This window comes from Dermacentor andersoni, chromosome 10 (genome assembly GCF_023375885.2).
Source record: "Dermacentor andersoni chromosome 10, qqDerAnde1_hic_scaffold, whole genome shotgun sequence".
Classification (NCBI taxonomy): Eukaryota; Metazoa; Arthropoda; class Arachnida; order Ixodida; family Ixodidae; genus Dermacentor; species Dermacentor andersoni.
In genome coordinates, this window is record NC_092823.1 from 124,126,308 (window position 1) to 124,140,748 (window position 14,441).

General features: G+C 43.1%; 1 protein-coding gene across 1 annotated transcript; it reads right to left on the bottom strand.

Annotated features, from left to right (window-relative positions):
• Nucleotides 1–526: 526 nt before the first annotated feature.
• On the bottom strand, nucleotides 527–13,179 carry LOC126544935 (uncharacterized). Its single transcript, XM_050192489.3, has 6 exons — nucleotides 12,995–13,179; nucleotides 9,570–9,723; nucleotides 8,279–8,433; nucleotides 8,124–8,206; nucleotides 3,171–3,260; nucleotides 527–959 (listed from the first exon to the last, which is right to left on the bottom strand). Coding segments are annotated over exons 1-6 (633 nt in total). The 5' UTR covers nucleotides 12,997–13,179; the 3' UTR covers nucleotides 527–810.
• Nucleotides 13,180–14,441: the final 1,262 nt, after the last annotated feature.

Consider the following 14,441-nt stretch of genomic DNA (forward strand, 5'->3'; position numbering starts at 1 on the left):
TATCAGCATGCCTAACAAGGTGGCGAGTCATTTGGCGAGAAGGTGGCTGTAGCTTCGAGGGCTTTCGCCTCAATGCCACTTCATGCCACTCCCTAATGGTATAGTATTTGATGAGAGTTTACTAAAAGAAAAAGAAATATTTCTGCCTCGACTTTATGCACTAGACAAAGCCAGTAGATGGCGACAGCATGCATACTTCTTTTTCTTAAGCAGTCCCACTTCAGTATTTAGCGTGAACATTGTGCAATCTTTACCAAATGTTCAAAGAGATTGAACATCAGGTTCGCAAGTCAAATACTTCAATCCAAATTGAGAGTACCTAAAACGTGGATTTAAAATGTCAGTTATTCACAACACCTCTTGTATAGTCGTTCAGCACTGTTTCCATCCTTAGTATGGCTGCACATTTAATACTTGCTTTCACTAAGTAGGGCCACATCATTATCATTATTTCCTGTTTTTATTTGCTAACTGCAGCAAAAGAGTTGAGTTTGTGCCACGCGCTACGTGTAGAAGTTTACATATGTACTCATTGAATGACGTTTTTATTTGCTAGTTCGTATTATGTGAACAGTGGTATGTTTCGAAATCACTACATTTTCCGTTTGCTTTTTCATTCTTTCGGTCATTTTTTGTTACATCGCCCGTAGACTTGGCTCCGTTATTACTGGAAATGGTGAGCCGCTCGGACAACGTGAAATTAATAAGACAGGAGGAATACCGTCCTTACAAAATACAATATCACATTCTATCTGCAACTGTTCTTTTTTCCTGAATGGTTCGCATTAGAATGTTCGCGTAAAAAAGTAATTATCGTGGTATGATATAATCTGGCAGTCTTTTACAGTGTGCCATATAAAGTCGTGTCTTATCACCCCAGCATTCACGGTCGTAAAGACTCTTGCAGACCGTTGGGACACCTGTGCCCACAGTTTCATCCGTTTGCAACAGTTCGCAAGCTGCAAGTGAAAAAAAAATTATATAGAGAGAAAAGTCATCCTGAACTCTTGAAAATGAATTGTACACGAACTGAAGGGCGCATTAATTTGGTTACGTTATATTGACAAATAGTGCGTCTGCAATGATAAAAGAGGCGTTATTAAGGTACGAGAATGCTGGACAAGTCAGAAAGGGTACAAAAAACAAAATACAGAGGCCGGCCCCGTTCGGAAGTTCCTCAACCTTTGGCATTTTTGAATCTAGCAATTACCTATGGACCAGCAAACGGGGTATAAAGCTTAAAAGAAGGTATAACATGCCTCAGAAAGGCACCCTAACCTAACCTAACCAAACCTAACCTGTGATCTTTATACCCCTTGTGTTACTCCATCTGTCAGCCCCCTTTTTCTTTATTATGGACCGGCAAGGAATACACTGCATTCTAAAGAAACAAAAGTGTAAATGTGGCCAGTCCTGCGTACTTCTAGTGTGCTGAAAGGCCCAATTAAATACCGTGTGATTCTGTGAAATTCTCGGCGTTCACTTCTATGTACTTCTGCTGGTGTTGTTGTTAGTTAATCAAAGTTTGGCTACCGACGAGCCCGCTGCACCAATATTGTAGCTAATACACACATATATTAAAAACACCACCAAAGAACAGCATAAACAGAAAAATCAGAAGAAATAATCAAAAGATTTCACAATCGTACAGAGTGAGACTCCCTAAGTACACTCTATAAATATAGAAAGGTCTCGATATAACTTGCAAACATACACATGCATAATATTGCATCAACGTACTACCAGTCATTTCTTTTTCAGTTTTGTTCCGGCGCAAAATTTAAAGAAAGGATAATCTGTCTTTCTTCAGCGTAAAAAAAAAAAAACGCGAGAACGCAAAGCGTCCAAGAAAGTGACGTGTACACAATAAAGATGCATTACTATGCCGAACAGCACTGAACTCTTTGTGGGATAGTCGGAGGCTAGCCCCGTTCCCAAGGGAACAGAGAATGGTTGCCAGCCGATTGCTATGGCACTGGCTACTCGGACCTGCCCGGTAGAATGTATTGGCCTATATTGACACGTGTTTTTGTGTCGCAGTATAATGTTGCTGAGCCTTTTCGGCACGTATACGCATTGGTCTGCCCACTCTTCTTCGCTGAGGATTCGTTTCAGCGACATTTTTCACCTTCCCTTGCACGTCGGCGCAGTTTTCGACCAGCCATCGCAAGCTGGGCAAGGGGAAGCCCATCTACTTTCAATGTGCTAGCTCTGCCCCACCGAAACCATCTCCACTTGTGTGTGCTCCTCGCTCTTGCCAACAAATTAAATAAGAAAAAAACATCAAAGCAGGCAGTACTAGTCGCTTTGAAGGCAAACAAAAATGATCTCCTATAAACGAGCAAAGTATTAGATTTGGCTATTCAAACAATTGTGCGGGCCCGGGGCGCCGCCCGAAGCTTGCGCTAGCGGTTACTTAAATTTGATGTCAGGGCATTGTAACAACTACAAATTAGAATAGCTTTACGTCATAGTGCCCTTGGTTGGCCATCCGTATGAACAATGTTGACAAACATCGTTTAAACGGAACGCTTCTTTTTTGTGAACACCGGTTAGACAAAACTGGCACCGAAGCTGTGCCTACCTCATCAATTGCAATACTTGATACGAAATAGGATGAGGTTGACGAGGAATTCAAATGGTGTTGTCAATAGCTAAGAAGATCCAGCGTATCAGTCATTTGCGCTTTCGTGGCATCAGCGGCTGCTATGAAGCGTTCATGTTGCCTAGTTTTCACGTTTCTCTGTGTATCGTGATGGACGACAGTAAAAAAACCGAGTGTTTCTGAACAAATACATTGTGCGAAAGAATACTCCAGGCAGAGTAACACGAATGAAATTTTTTTTTTGTCGCCGCAGTGAAATTAAAGCACTTCATGCTTTCGAAATAAAACAAATTTTCGTAATCGTTGTGTCCCTCGCATGAATTAAACTTCGGATGAACAAGACTCTGTTTTCTGTTTCTTAGAGTTCCGTTTAAACTACCTCCACCGCAATATGGTTCATCAAAGGAGGTTATATAAAACTTGGTTTGTCTCTAAGCCTGCGCATAATGTTAAAGTAAATTCACGTCATTGTTAATCTATGGCTAAATGTTTGTTTGATCCCAAGGTTGCGATTAAACGCCTATTTTAGGATATATCAGTGGTGAATACATCAGAAGGTACATACCTCTCCTGCCATCCTTAAGAGGCATGACTAGGATCATACAGCCGTAGTAAAACGCATAACTCATAAGCTTGTGGGTAAATCCGGGATATCCTGCCAAGGTAAAACAGATATTTCGCGCAACATTAATGACAGTTAGTAGCATAGATTGTTAAGCAACTTCTGCATATTGGAAGTAAGTAACGGCTGTTTATCATCACAACTAGTCAATTGTTAGTTTATGCAACACACTGATCTTACATGGTTCTTCCATTAACGCAAATCAGTTGGGTCTTTTCCGAGCTTTGTTATTGGTCGGTAACAAATAAGGTTTCGGGGCGCATGATTTGTGGAAAGGATAAATCATGATGCCTAAATTCACTGATAATTTGGTTACGTGTTCTTGCTCTTTATTGGTCTATGTTCACTGAAGCATGAGCTGGTGAATGAAAACTTAAAATCTTTAAAATATTATTAGAATAGGTCACTTTATTGCACATACAAAAGTGACATTTTCTACTACATTGTCTGAAACCACCATGCATTATTTTTGGTAGCTGACCAGTCTGCAAAGCGACAAACCAGAACTTCAGAACTTGTGTCCTGGCGTTGTGCCTAGTTATCGTTTTGTTTGGTTCGTTTCTGAGTTTAATTTACAGCCGCGAATTATGAAAACGCTCTGTAGCGATGGGTTTAGTACTTAGTTATGCTTGGCTGGCTTTCTTGAATAATGTCGGGAGCCGGCACTCGTCCACATATAAAGGGTGTTTTCTTTTTAGCTGCACCAAATTTTTAAATATCACCTATGGCAGAAAGCACAATTATAAGCCTCGAACAAAATTACTCGATGAGGTGCACATTACTTTCACGAGCAATCAAATGTGTAATTGACTAATGAATGACATATAACTAAATACGCTTTTTACTAATTAATTTACCCCACATATTGCAATTTACAAACTTTAACCAGGAACTTGCAAGGCCTATCGGCTTGCAATGAATTCGGAGAATGACACCGGTTTCGAGATATGGGTCATCAAACTTTCAATGTACTGTTGTCCCACTTACTTTTTTAAGAAAATGTTTTATGCATTGAAGCCAGCACAAAAGTAACTGGCATACCAATGTATCTCGTATATCTGCAAACTGGCGTCATCCTGAGAATTCGTGCTAAGTGAGTATAGTATACCTTGCTAACTCAACGACTACATTTCGTAAATGGTAATATGGGGCGTAAAGTAATTAATAAAGGAGTTAAATAGTGTTATTAGGTTAATTATTAAAAAGCACTTTGATTTCACGTAGAAGTAATGCCCGCCTCAAAGAGTAATTTAGTTTAAAAGTTAGACCTGCGATATCTGCCATAGGCGATTTTTTAAAGTTTGGTGCAGCTAAAAAAAGAATAGCACCCTGCTTAATATTATAAACCACGTGTTTTTTATCTACTAGGAGTTTTTAAAATTAGAGCAGTATGAATCCCGCTGAAATTACGTGCACCGTTCGACTGCACAGATTAGCAGCCTTAATAAAAGAATTTATTTGTTAGTTTTGTGGGTCATTACCAAGGTAACGTCAATTCTTTAGTCTAATGATCATAAGCGTGTCATGCAAACGAATATTTTTGATGAGGTAGTTCTCGACATTATCTTAATGAGCAAATAGCTCTTCTCTAAACAAGCTATCGTAAGCGCTTCCGGGCAAAGATGTCGCATTCGAAGGCTCGTCGAAGCGAAACTGACACGTAAAAAGAGTGCTTCTGACGTCAGTACCACCATTTCGTCGCGCGGGCACCAAGTTGACACAGTCGTCAAAGCCACGGCCCTTTTAGCGGTTGCATGGGGATCGCCCTCTGTATAGTTCCGTTTTCGGCGAAATCGTAATGTCTTGAAGCCGCTGGCCTGGTATATCTGTGCCAGTCTTCCGTCTCGATCGTGTCCCTTCACCGTACAATAATTAACACCCTTAAAACTAAATAAGGGTGCAAATCGGTCTACAATTAACTGGCATTCTTACACCCTTCTTTCACTGCAAGGGTGTGAGTTATGGAAAGATTTGCACCCGTATTCACTTTTAGAGGCGTAAATTAATTTACAGTGTGCCCCGCAGCAAGCTTACGGCTGTCGCCAAAACTCTATGCCGTTTGCCGCCTAAGAAAAGTTTATGCGGATTCAACAACGGCCTTCGAGATTTGCGCACGACCGACGCGCACAAATCTCGGAGGCCGTGATCCCACGTGTTATATTTTTTTAGGGGGGGGACGTAAAAGGGACTGGCGCGTGCGCATGTGCTCTCGAGCACCCGTGTTACGTGATGTGACACGCGGTGACCACCTCAAAGAGCTTAAGCGTTGGTACGATAGAAGCATACGTTCGCGAGTGTTTAAAACGTAATTTAAATAATGCGCGCCGTGCATTTCTGGCCTTATTTCCATGCAGTAAATAAAGAAAACAAAGAAATTGCTATAGTTGCCGAATTGGTAGAGCATCGGACTGCTGTGTAGGGGGAGGGAATTTCAATCATCGGGCACGTAATTTTATTTTACTTTTTTGTGTATCAGCTCTTCGACAGGACAGCAACAGCATGGAGCAGCCACGGTCAGAAAAGTCCGGAATGGTTCTCAAAGAAAGCTTCGCGTTAAAAAAATCCCAGGGCACCTAAGCCCTGCTTATGATAGTGAAGTACTAACGCGCCAAACAGACGACACAAGAAGGGGCACGGACGAGCGCTGTGTCGTCTGTTTGGCGCTTTAGTACTTCAGTAACATGCACCAACTAGCCCAACAAAAAGTTCCACTGCTTATGAGTTGTGGATGCGAAAGCGTTTATGTCCACTTGAATGCCGCTTTGCGGTCCTTCGAGTTTTCGACTCCTCGCGGTCAATTGAGCGTATTGAGACTGTTGGCGCGTTGTGATTAGGCCTTTCCGAGGCATGGTTAGAATGTAGCCGAGAGCCTGCATGGACAAGGAACTCGCGCATAACACAGGCTTCCGAGAGTGAGAGCGAGGGTGACCAGCCGTCGAAGCGATGTCCTCTCCCCTCAAGCAACACTTGGCGCGCTAGCGAAACAACAGGTGTTCCCTTTCGCCCGCTTTTGCTCCGTCGAGCAGCGCTCGTGAGGTGGCATCATAGCCTATAGGGGGAATTTACCTGCCGTTTCGCTGCTACATATGACAGACGCCGACTTTTTCGCTCAATGGGCCATTTGACGCTTTCGCATCAAAATAAGTAATAACCAGCCGACGTTGTCGACCTTGTATATCACTCTTTTTCAGAGTCACTTTAGGGTTCACCGAGTTTACGAACGTCAAATTTGCGTAGTCAATGTTCGCGTAGATTATGTTCGCATTGAATGTCATTGTTTGTGCAGCTGTCACAAGGGCATGTTTGATTGAAACTTCTGATGGACTAAAAAAAAGGAATTAGCAAAGATTTATGATGATGGATTCGAAGGTTCTCAACTGCAGTAGGCACCGAGAATATTATATTTATGTTTTTTTACCATTACTTTGTTTATGTGCTTCTCGCGACGCTTTCCATTTTGTGCTGTCGAGGCTTGTAAATGTTTTCTTCGCACCATGTTGTCCGGTAACGTAAGCCCCATGTCTGCCTCTGCCATCTACCTTCGCGCACTACTCAGGAAAGTTCGGCCCGCCATGATGGCGTAGTGGCATTGGCGTTGCGCTACTACGCCCAAAAGCGCAGAATAAGATCTCGGCCGCGGCGGCCGAATTTTCGATGGGGGCGAAATGCAAAAACGCCCGTGGTATACCGTGCATGCGGTGCACGTTAGAGAACCCCAGGTGGTCCAAATTATTCCGGAGCCCTCCAACTACGGGGTGTCTCCTAATCACGCCGTGCTCTTGGCACGTAAAGCCCCAGAATTTAAGGAAGTTCGACAGCGGGCTAGCTTGTTGAACATCTACTTTGAGAACTTCTACGCAAGAGCCTCGAAAGGACCGGAGTGGAACTAGACAAGTACTGATCGAAGGTCCTGCATTTGTTCATTTGCTCGAGTGTTGTCTTCTCGAGGTTGTTGAGCACAAACTTCGCACGCAGCTGTCGCGAGCGGTCTATTGAGCAGGATGAACGGGTTGTCACCATTGCCCATGCCTTCGTCACGCGGATGTCGTGCTGTTCTTGCTGCTATGAATCAGACAAATAAAGGACCAGAATGCTCTGACGATCCCTTGCCCACCATAATTCACTAAGGTGCTTCTTTTTCTTCCACCTCTGCTATAGCAAACTGTGCGAAGGCGTCAAAGTCGTCTTTCTCGCGGACGTTTCCTCAGAGCTGATTGTTACCTTTGCGCGACAGTAGCGGCGATTCACTTTTCGTTGGTCTTTGATCGCAGCTTGAACATCAGTGTCGCGTCTTCTCTTCCTATAGCCGCTCCATCACACGGGTCGACCAGGACTTTGTTTTTATTGTAGAGGGTCGCACGACGTGCACAGTCACACCCGCGGGAATACATGCATCGTCATGCCGAATTTGATTTGTGAATCTCACAGACTTCAACTTAGTGTTTTGTTTATTCGTTTTTTCCTGTGTGTGCGTGTACATTCGAACAAACTTACGCGATGCCCACCTGAGTGCTGAACCACACGATAGCTTTACGAATCCTGCTTTTATTTACATCTAAAGTTATTACCTCCGACGCATTTACGACCGCCACACTATTCTTGGCCAATCACCCTTAGTGGATACGCGCGACTGGCACCAAGGTCATGATCATCATTTACGCTATAACTCACTTCGAAGGTAAAGGAAAGCGCACAGCTCCAGCAAAATCGTGGTGTCGACGGTCAACAACCACTTACCGTCGTCCTACAGACCTGCAGCCATGGTTCTTTAGTTAGGTAGACAAGATACACGTATGTTCATAATTTAATTATCGTTTCATATTTGACTCTGCATGCATAGTTCTGTAGGGACAGAATAACCGGTCTTGGTATTGGGGGTGATGAACACTAGCTCACCTTTATTAAACGTGTAGAGTGCTGCATTTTCCACGGAGTGGTTCCCCGTTCTTCGTATACGTAAGGTCGCATTGAACGCCGTGCTGTACAAATCGAAAGGTGAGATAAGAGCAACCGTTCCTGCAGTATTCCACAGATACTAAGATATTACTCACAGTACGTCTGGTCGGTACGGATCCCTATAACGAAATGTGTACACCCACTCTCGATAGCCATAGTCGTATTGTCTCTCTATTGAGTAGCACCGTCTTTTGGTCATTATGTTGTAACTACGGCTCTTAACCCAAATTCTGCCGTTGATGTTGACCACCTGAAATTAAAAATACGGCGTGTAAAGTATGTGTTTAAGCAGCCCTGAAGTTTTATTGCTTGAAGCCTGAGGAAACTCACAAACATCCTTGGAATGACTGAGAAGTCATTCAATTATGGAAAGAGCCGTAGCCTGGCGTATGCTACGGAACAGGCTTGACTTTATTAGGTAGCCCTAGGACAGCGTGCTACATGAAAGTGTTTTTTTAAGCGTGAAAGAAGCCCGCGAATACATGGAAAGTGCCTCGAGCGGCCAGTCGCACGGCAATATTGTGTGTGTTCGCGGGCTTCTTTGACGCTCGCCAAAACACTTCTATGTAGCGCGTATTGAGCGACAGGAAGAAGTTTTTTACGTTGCTCCGCAATTTTCTCATAGACACTTTCTAACTATAATATCTGAGAAGTTGATTAATTATAAGTAACAGTCATTATGTCATTAGGCGCAATGCAAAAAATATAATCTGAGCATCTCCAAGCGACGGCAAACAGCATTACCTTGGTTCTGTCCGACTATACATGGTATTTGCATATTATTTAAATCTTGGTGCATGATAGCTGGGACACCCTGTATAAGTTCTCACGTGCCTTGTTAAATAGATACACATAATAGCATCACTGGTAAGAACTGTTGCAGTCTTTTTGTTCTGAAAACTGGCGAGCATAGATTGGGAGTAAACTGCAAAAGGTAGCGAGCAATTTGTGTGTTGCGTTAGCCGTACTTTCCACGCCATGAACGGAGTAACCAGCCGATTTCGCAGTGTTTGGATGTTGTGTAGTGTTCCTAGTCAGAGGAACAAGTTAGTGAGATGTAGTTCTGGACTATTTTACATATAAAACGCGTAAGCTTATGACTATCTGAGTGTGCACCCGTAAGCAGAAGTATACGGACCACAGGGTCGCCGAAAAAATACAGAATGACTTAGTAATTAAGAGGCATAAACGGAAACTGACAAGTGCACTAAAATATTCGCAACGCCAAGTTTGGACTGCAGTCTTAATTTCATGTTACACCCGCAGGCCGAAGAGAAAATCAGTTTTATCGCGGAGTCCCTGGTCCGTATACATTTGCTCACGGGTGTACGTTTGTCAGAAGAAAGCAGTTAAACTGGACAAAATAAGAATATATGCTTTACTTACGTCGCGAATATGCTGTTCATCGTAGTGCGCAGGGTCCTCTTCGTAGGGAACTTTCAAAACCTTGTCGTCAGCCACCGCACCGAGACATTGTGCAACCACGAATATTGTCCAGAACATTTCCTTCAATTGAAGGCATCTTTGGGGATGCATTACCCTGCAGAACCATTTGTTGTAAACATTTAATACGCATTGAACGTACATATTTACTGTATATCAGGTTTTTTCATTGAAATTTTTTAGCAATTAACAGACACTGCACAACGCATATTACGAGATGATTTTTACATCTAACACAGAATTTGACGACGTACTTCAGAATTTATATATTTAATTAGTTCTTTATTTATTTACCTATTGTGCCCTGAAGTCGTATAAACATTAAAGAGGAGAGGGGTTACAATCAAACATACAAGCAAAAAGAAAGAACCGAAAGAATACCGAATAACATAGAACGCAACCAGCAAGCAATAATGTCATCAAATGAATTCCTCGCGCCAATAAAATCAGGTATTACATATGCAAACAAGGCAAAATAAAGCAAAAATGCGTAAACTGAGCAGATAAGCGCACACACAAAAAACAAGAATAGTGGTTGTTCAGATTATGCTAGCAAGTCATCGGCGGAGACGATCAGTGTCTGTAATGCCGGCTAACGACCAGGAGGGGGGTTCCCGTCGGGGTATGCTTCAGGAGCGAAGCACTGGGAATAAAGGACAGTGTTGTGACGCGGAGCGGCTAACTTTGAGCCCGCGTTCTAGACGTGGGGAAATTACGGAAGCTGGTTTGATGCAATGCGCATTTAATGAGGCAATGATTGTGATACATTGTCTTCGTCAGGTAAAGGAAGGTTATGACTGGATTTCGAGCTGGTTACGCCGACTGTGCGATGACAGTGACATAATTAAATGAGCGGAGCTATTCTGCACATCTTATTGATTATTGTAACGTGACCGGGGCCTGGTGATCCGTGTAGGTTAGGGCAAACATAAGTGATGTATAAGTGTGCTTTAAGCGCTGCAGGAGCAAGATAAAAAATCCTTTTAGAAAACCAAGCATACGATTGACTTAAGGTATGACTGAGTGAACAGATTTGTAAATGTATTATCGGCGATGTGAACGTGGCAGAACGTCGATGTAGTAATAATAACCAGCTACAAATTTTATTGAAATACCGTTAAGAGAACACGTAGGAAGGGGATCGACTGCGACAAATTCTCATTAATTTACTTCTGGCTACGCTCAATCCCATATTCCACATTTTACACCATCTCACGAGGGTATTAAAGTCAGTTTGGGGATTTAAGGTATCAGAATCGGAAGAATTTTGGCTATTAAGGTAACACACTGCCGGTTTCCTATACTCTGCGCATTACATGGCTGTACCAAACTATACGCTTCGTTCCTCCTAAACCTCAGCTAGAACATCGGCTACCACCGTTAGATCTCTAATCCTGACTGTCTTTTCCCATGCCTCTTAACGCTAAGCCTATCACAGATTTCCTTGCATCACTCGTGGAGTTTTACACTTTTGCAGGTGTATAAAGGATGTTCGATTGTCCGATATGGCGAACACCCTCGCGTTTACAAGGTAAGATCGAATAGTTGGTGGAGACCAATGAAGGTACCTTGTCCGCCTGCTTTTTCTGGAAAGTAATGACACATGCAACGTAAGAAACGAAAAGTGCATTAAATAAATTTTCAAAGCTATCGCTGTCAAATTTTCCTGTCAGATATCTCTGCTCGTCCAAGGCTGTCAGAATTATGACACTATCTTGAGCCACGCCTTTTCTCATCGAACGTCTAGTTTCAACCTGTTGTCGTTCGCTATAAAAATAATAATGTCCTAATGGTAGGGTTGTTATCCTTGGGACGAGCGATCACCCGCAAGGGTGTAAAATTTTTTTTAGAGTGACAGTGTCTGCTCAAGCGTTAATTGTCCTCCAAGTTTCGGCCCACTATGTTGGCACTCGTACGATGCGCCGATTATAAACTATTATTTTCACGGATATCTTTAAGGTGAAGATCACCGCTCGGGAAAGGCTGCCATACGGGCTCCAACGTAATTTTTATCGTCTGAGCATATTTTTTCCCTTGTGACCTGGGTCTCCCTATGGCTACATCGCCTAGATAAATGTACTTTAGCACATCTTTAAAGGGTTGACTGCAAACACCGAATTATCCGCGCTATCCAAAATTGCCTCTGTCTACATGATGCACATTATTTCTTAAACGAATTCCTGGCCCACTGAAGTCTTCAATTATTGGTTATACTAAGAAACAGTTTGTTTAGTGCAAGTACACGGAAAATAAGACGGAATACACGACAGAATGTTTTTTTCCTTAGGCCTGGAAACACATTTTATTGCTTGCAAAAAAAACCCTTATTCCTTTAACGCATGTACCATTGCAAGGGTCACGACAAGCTGACGCGCGACTTTGTTGAAGCCGAAATAATTTTAAGACTTGGGTCAGTTTGTGTAAACACCCCTTCTATAAATCTGAGCGATGAAGCGGTTGAATTTCTCAGAAGGCGATGCAAGCATACATGTCACATGTTGTCGCCAAATTTCATAAATCGCTGTTTTCAGGAATAAAGAGATGTTGGAAGTCAGTGCTCCGTCTTGTGTACTCTTTCTTTCTTTCCCAATGTACTCACGCAAAACAAACCTTTTTCCTAATGTTGACATACCGACATGTAATCTTTTACTGAATATCCTTCTCTAAAATCACCTTGTTTTCTGGGTTGATATGGAACGTTAAGTGTCAACCTGTTACTATTCGAAACTACCTTAGCGTACATTTTGTATAGCACGAAAAACAAGCTCATGGGCCTACAATTTTTTAATGACTTTTTTTTTTAATGAATTCATATTTAGTTGCCGTCATGGCAAATCTCTGGTAGAGTTTAAGTCACGAGGCATTGCTTACAAAGTATAGCAAGCGTTCAGAGTAGGGCACTTCCGTCATCCCTTGCCACGTCAGCTGCAGTTGTTGCATCTTCTCTCCAGGGAATACCTTGCAAAGCCGTTCTACCCTCCTCCCTGATCACAAGGTGAACTTATATTTCTTCTTTGCTATCCCGCTTAATCGTGTTTATGTGGCTGTTGCGAGTTATCTACAGTTCACCATGGAATTCATCTGCTCTCTTTGTTACGGCATCAAAATTTCTGTTTTCGTTTGTTCTTTGTTACTTTGCATATGTGCGCATTGTCCCTGCGAAAGCCAAGTCTACTTGCTAACTTCATGCATTCTATTGTAGTAACTGCTTCGTAAATTCTTCAAATGTTATTTCACCCTTTCGTATATTTTAGATTATACCATTGCACATGCAACTGCTAGAGTCTGAACACGTACATTTGAAAACTGTTTGGTATATACACACAAAATTCTGAAACTGTGCGACCAAAAGTTGAAGATGCACTCACATTGGGACAGAAACGCAGGCGGCAAACCTTGCTCCGGGTCACACATGCAAAAAAATACTTTACAGGACGGCCTCCCATTTAACGAGTTGCACACACTACAATGACCATTGTCGTTCTAGGGAGATCATCACACAATGATGCTCCCAAATTTAGAAATACATCGCAGCGCCAACTTCCATACAACTTTGTCGGTTAGCATAATGAACAATGAACTTATGATATTTAATATCTCACAGCGTATGCCTGGTGTCCCAGGCAACTTGAAGCAAATTTTACAAATGCGGAATTGCCACGTGGCTGTATAGAAACAACGAAATGTTATTTGCCGTCGCTTGAAGATACTCAGAGTATTTTCTGTATTCCGCCTAATTACATAATTAGTCTGAATTCGTTAATCAACGTCCCAAATGTTATACTTAGAGGAAAAGTGCAAACTGCCGTGCGACTGGCCGCTCGAGGCACTTTGCGTCTATTCGCGAGCTTCTCTCATGCTTGGAAAAACACTTTTATTTACCTCCAGGGGCGTAGCCAGGGTGGGGGGGTGCTTATAGGGCTTCAGCCCCCCCCCCTTCCCAAAATTAATTTATGCTGTCATGCACCACCGACCAAAACAATCACCGGGGCTGGAAATCATTCTGAATTTTGTCTAGAACATTTTTTTCACGCTCGAAATACATTTCGGCACGAACATTGCGAACTCGGACGGGATTTCGCGGCAACACCCATGCACCCGGAGTCACATAACGCAAGCAGCCCCATCCGAGCACAAAGTTTCAAGGGCGTTTTGATGGCGAACGGGCTCGTCGCGGCATATCGCGGAGGCCGCGGAATCTACAGAGTACATGGATTTCGATTTCTAAACTTTATGGGTATAAAGTTGTAATAAACTTTTGATGCAAAAGATACATTGACCATTGAAGTTCGGCGCTGCCTTGACTCATCTGATTCGGTATCACAATGAGGGTGACGACTTCTTGTCTGCAATTGTGACCGCGGAGTAATCATGGTGCCACGACACTACGAGCTTGAAACACGCATGTAAAGCTTACAGTGTGTGTGTGTGTGTGCGTGTGCGTGTGTGTGTGTGTGTGTGTGTGTGTGTGTGTGTGTGTGTGTGTGTGTGTGTGTGTGTGTGTGTGTGTGTGTGTGTGTGTGTGTGTGTGTGTGCGTGCGTGCGTGCGTGTGTGTGTGTGTGAAAACTTTTATTGTAATGAGGTCCGGAGGCTCGACTTCTTAAGCCAAGGCGGGCCGCTCCCACGTTGGCACTGTCAGGCCAAGCCTTTCAGCGACATCATGGGCCCTCTGGACAGCCCTTAGTTGGTCCTAAAACAATGGGCTTTGAATCCTTTTCTCCCACTGTGTCCATTTTTCAACGAGGTTGGGGAGAGTCGCGGGACACCCCGCCAGCATATGTCTGATTCCAATGATGCCATTACAATCGTTGCAG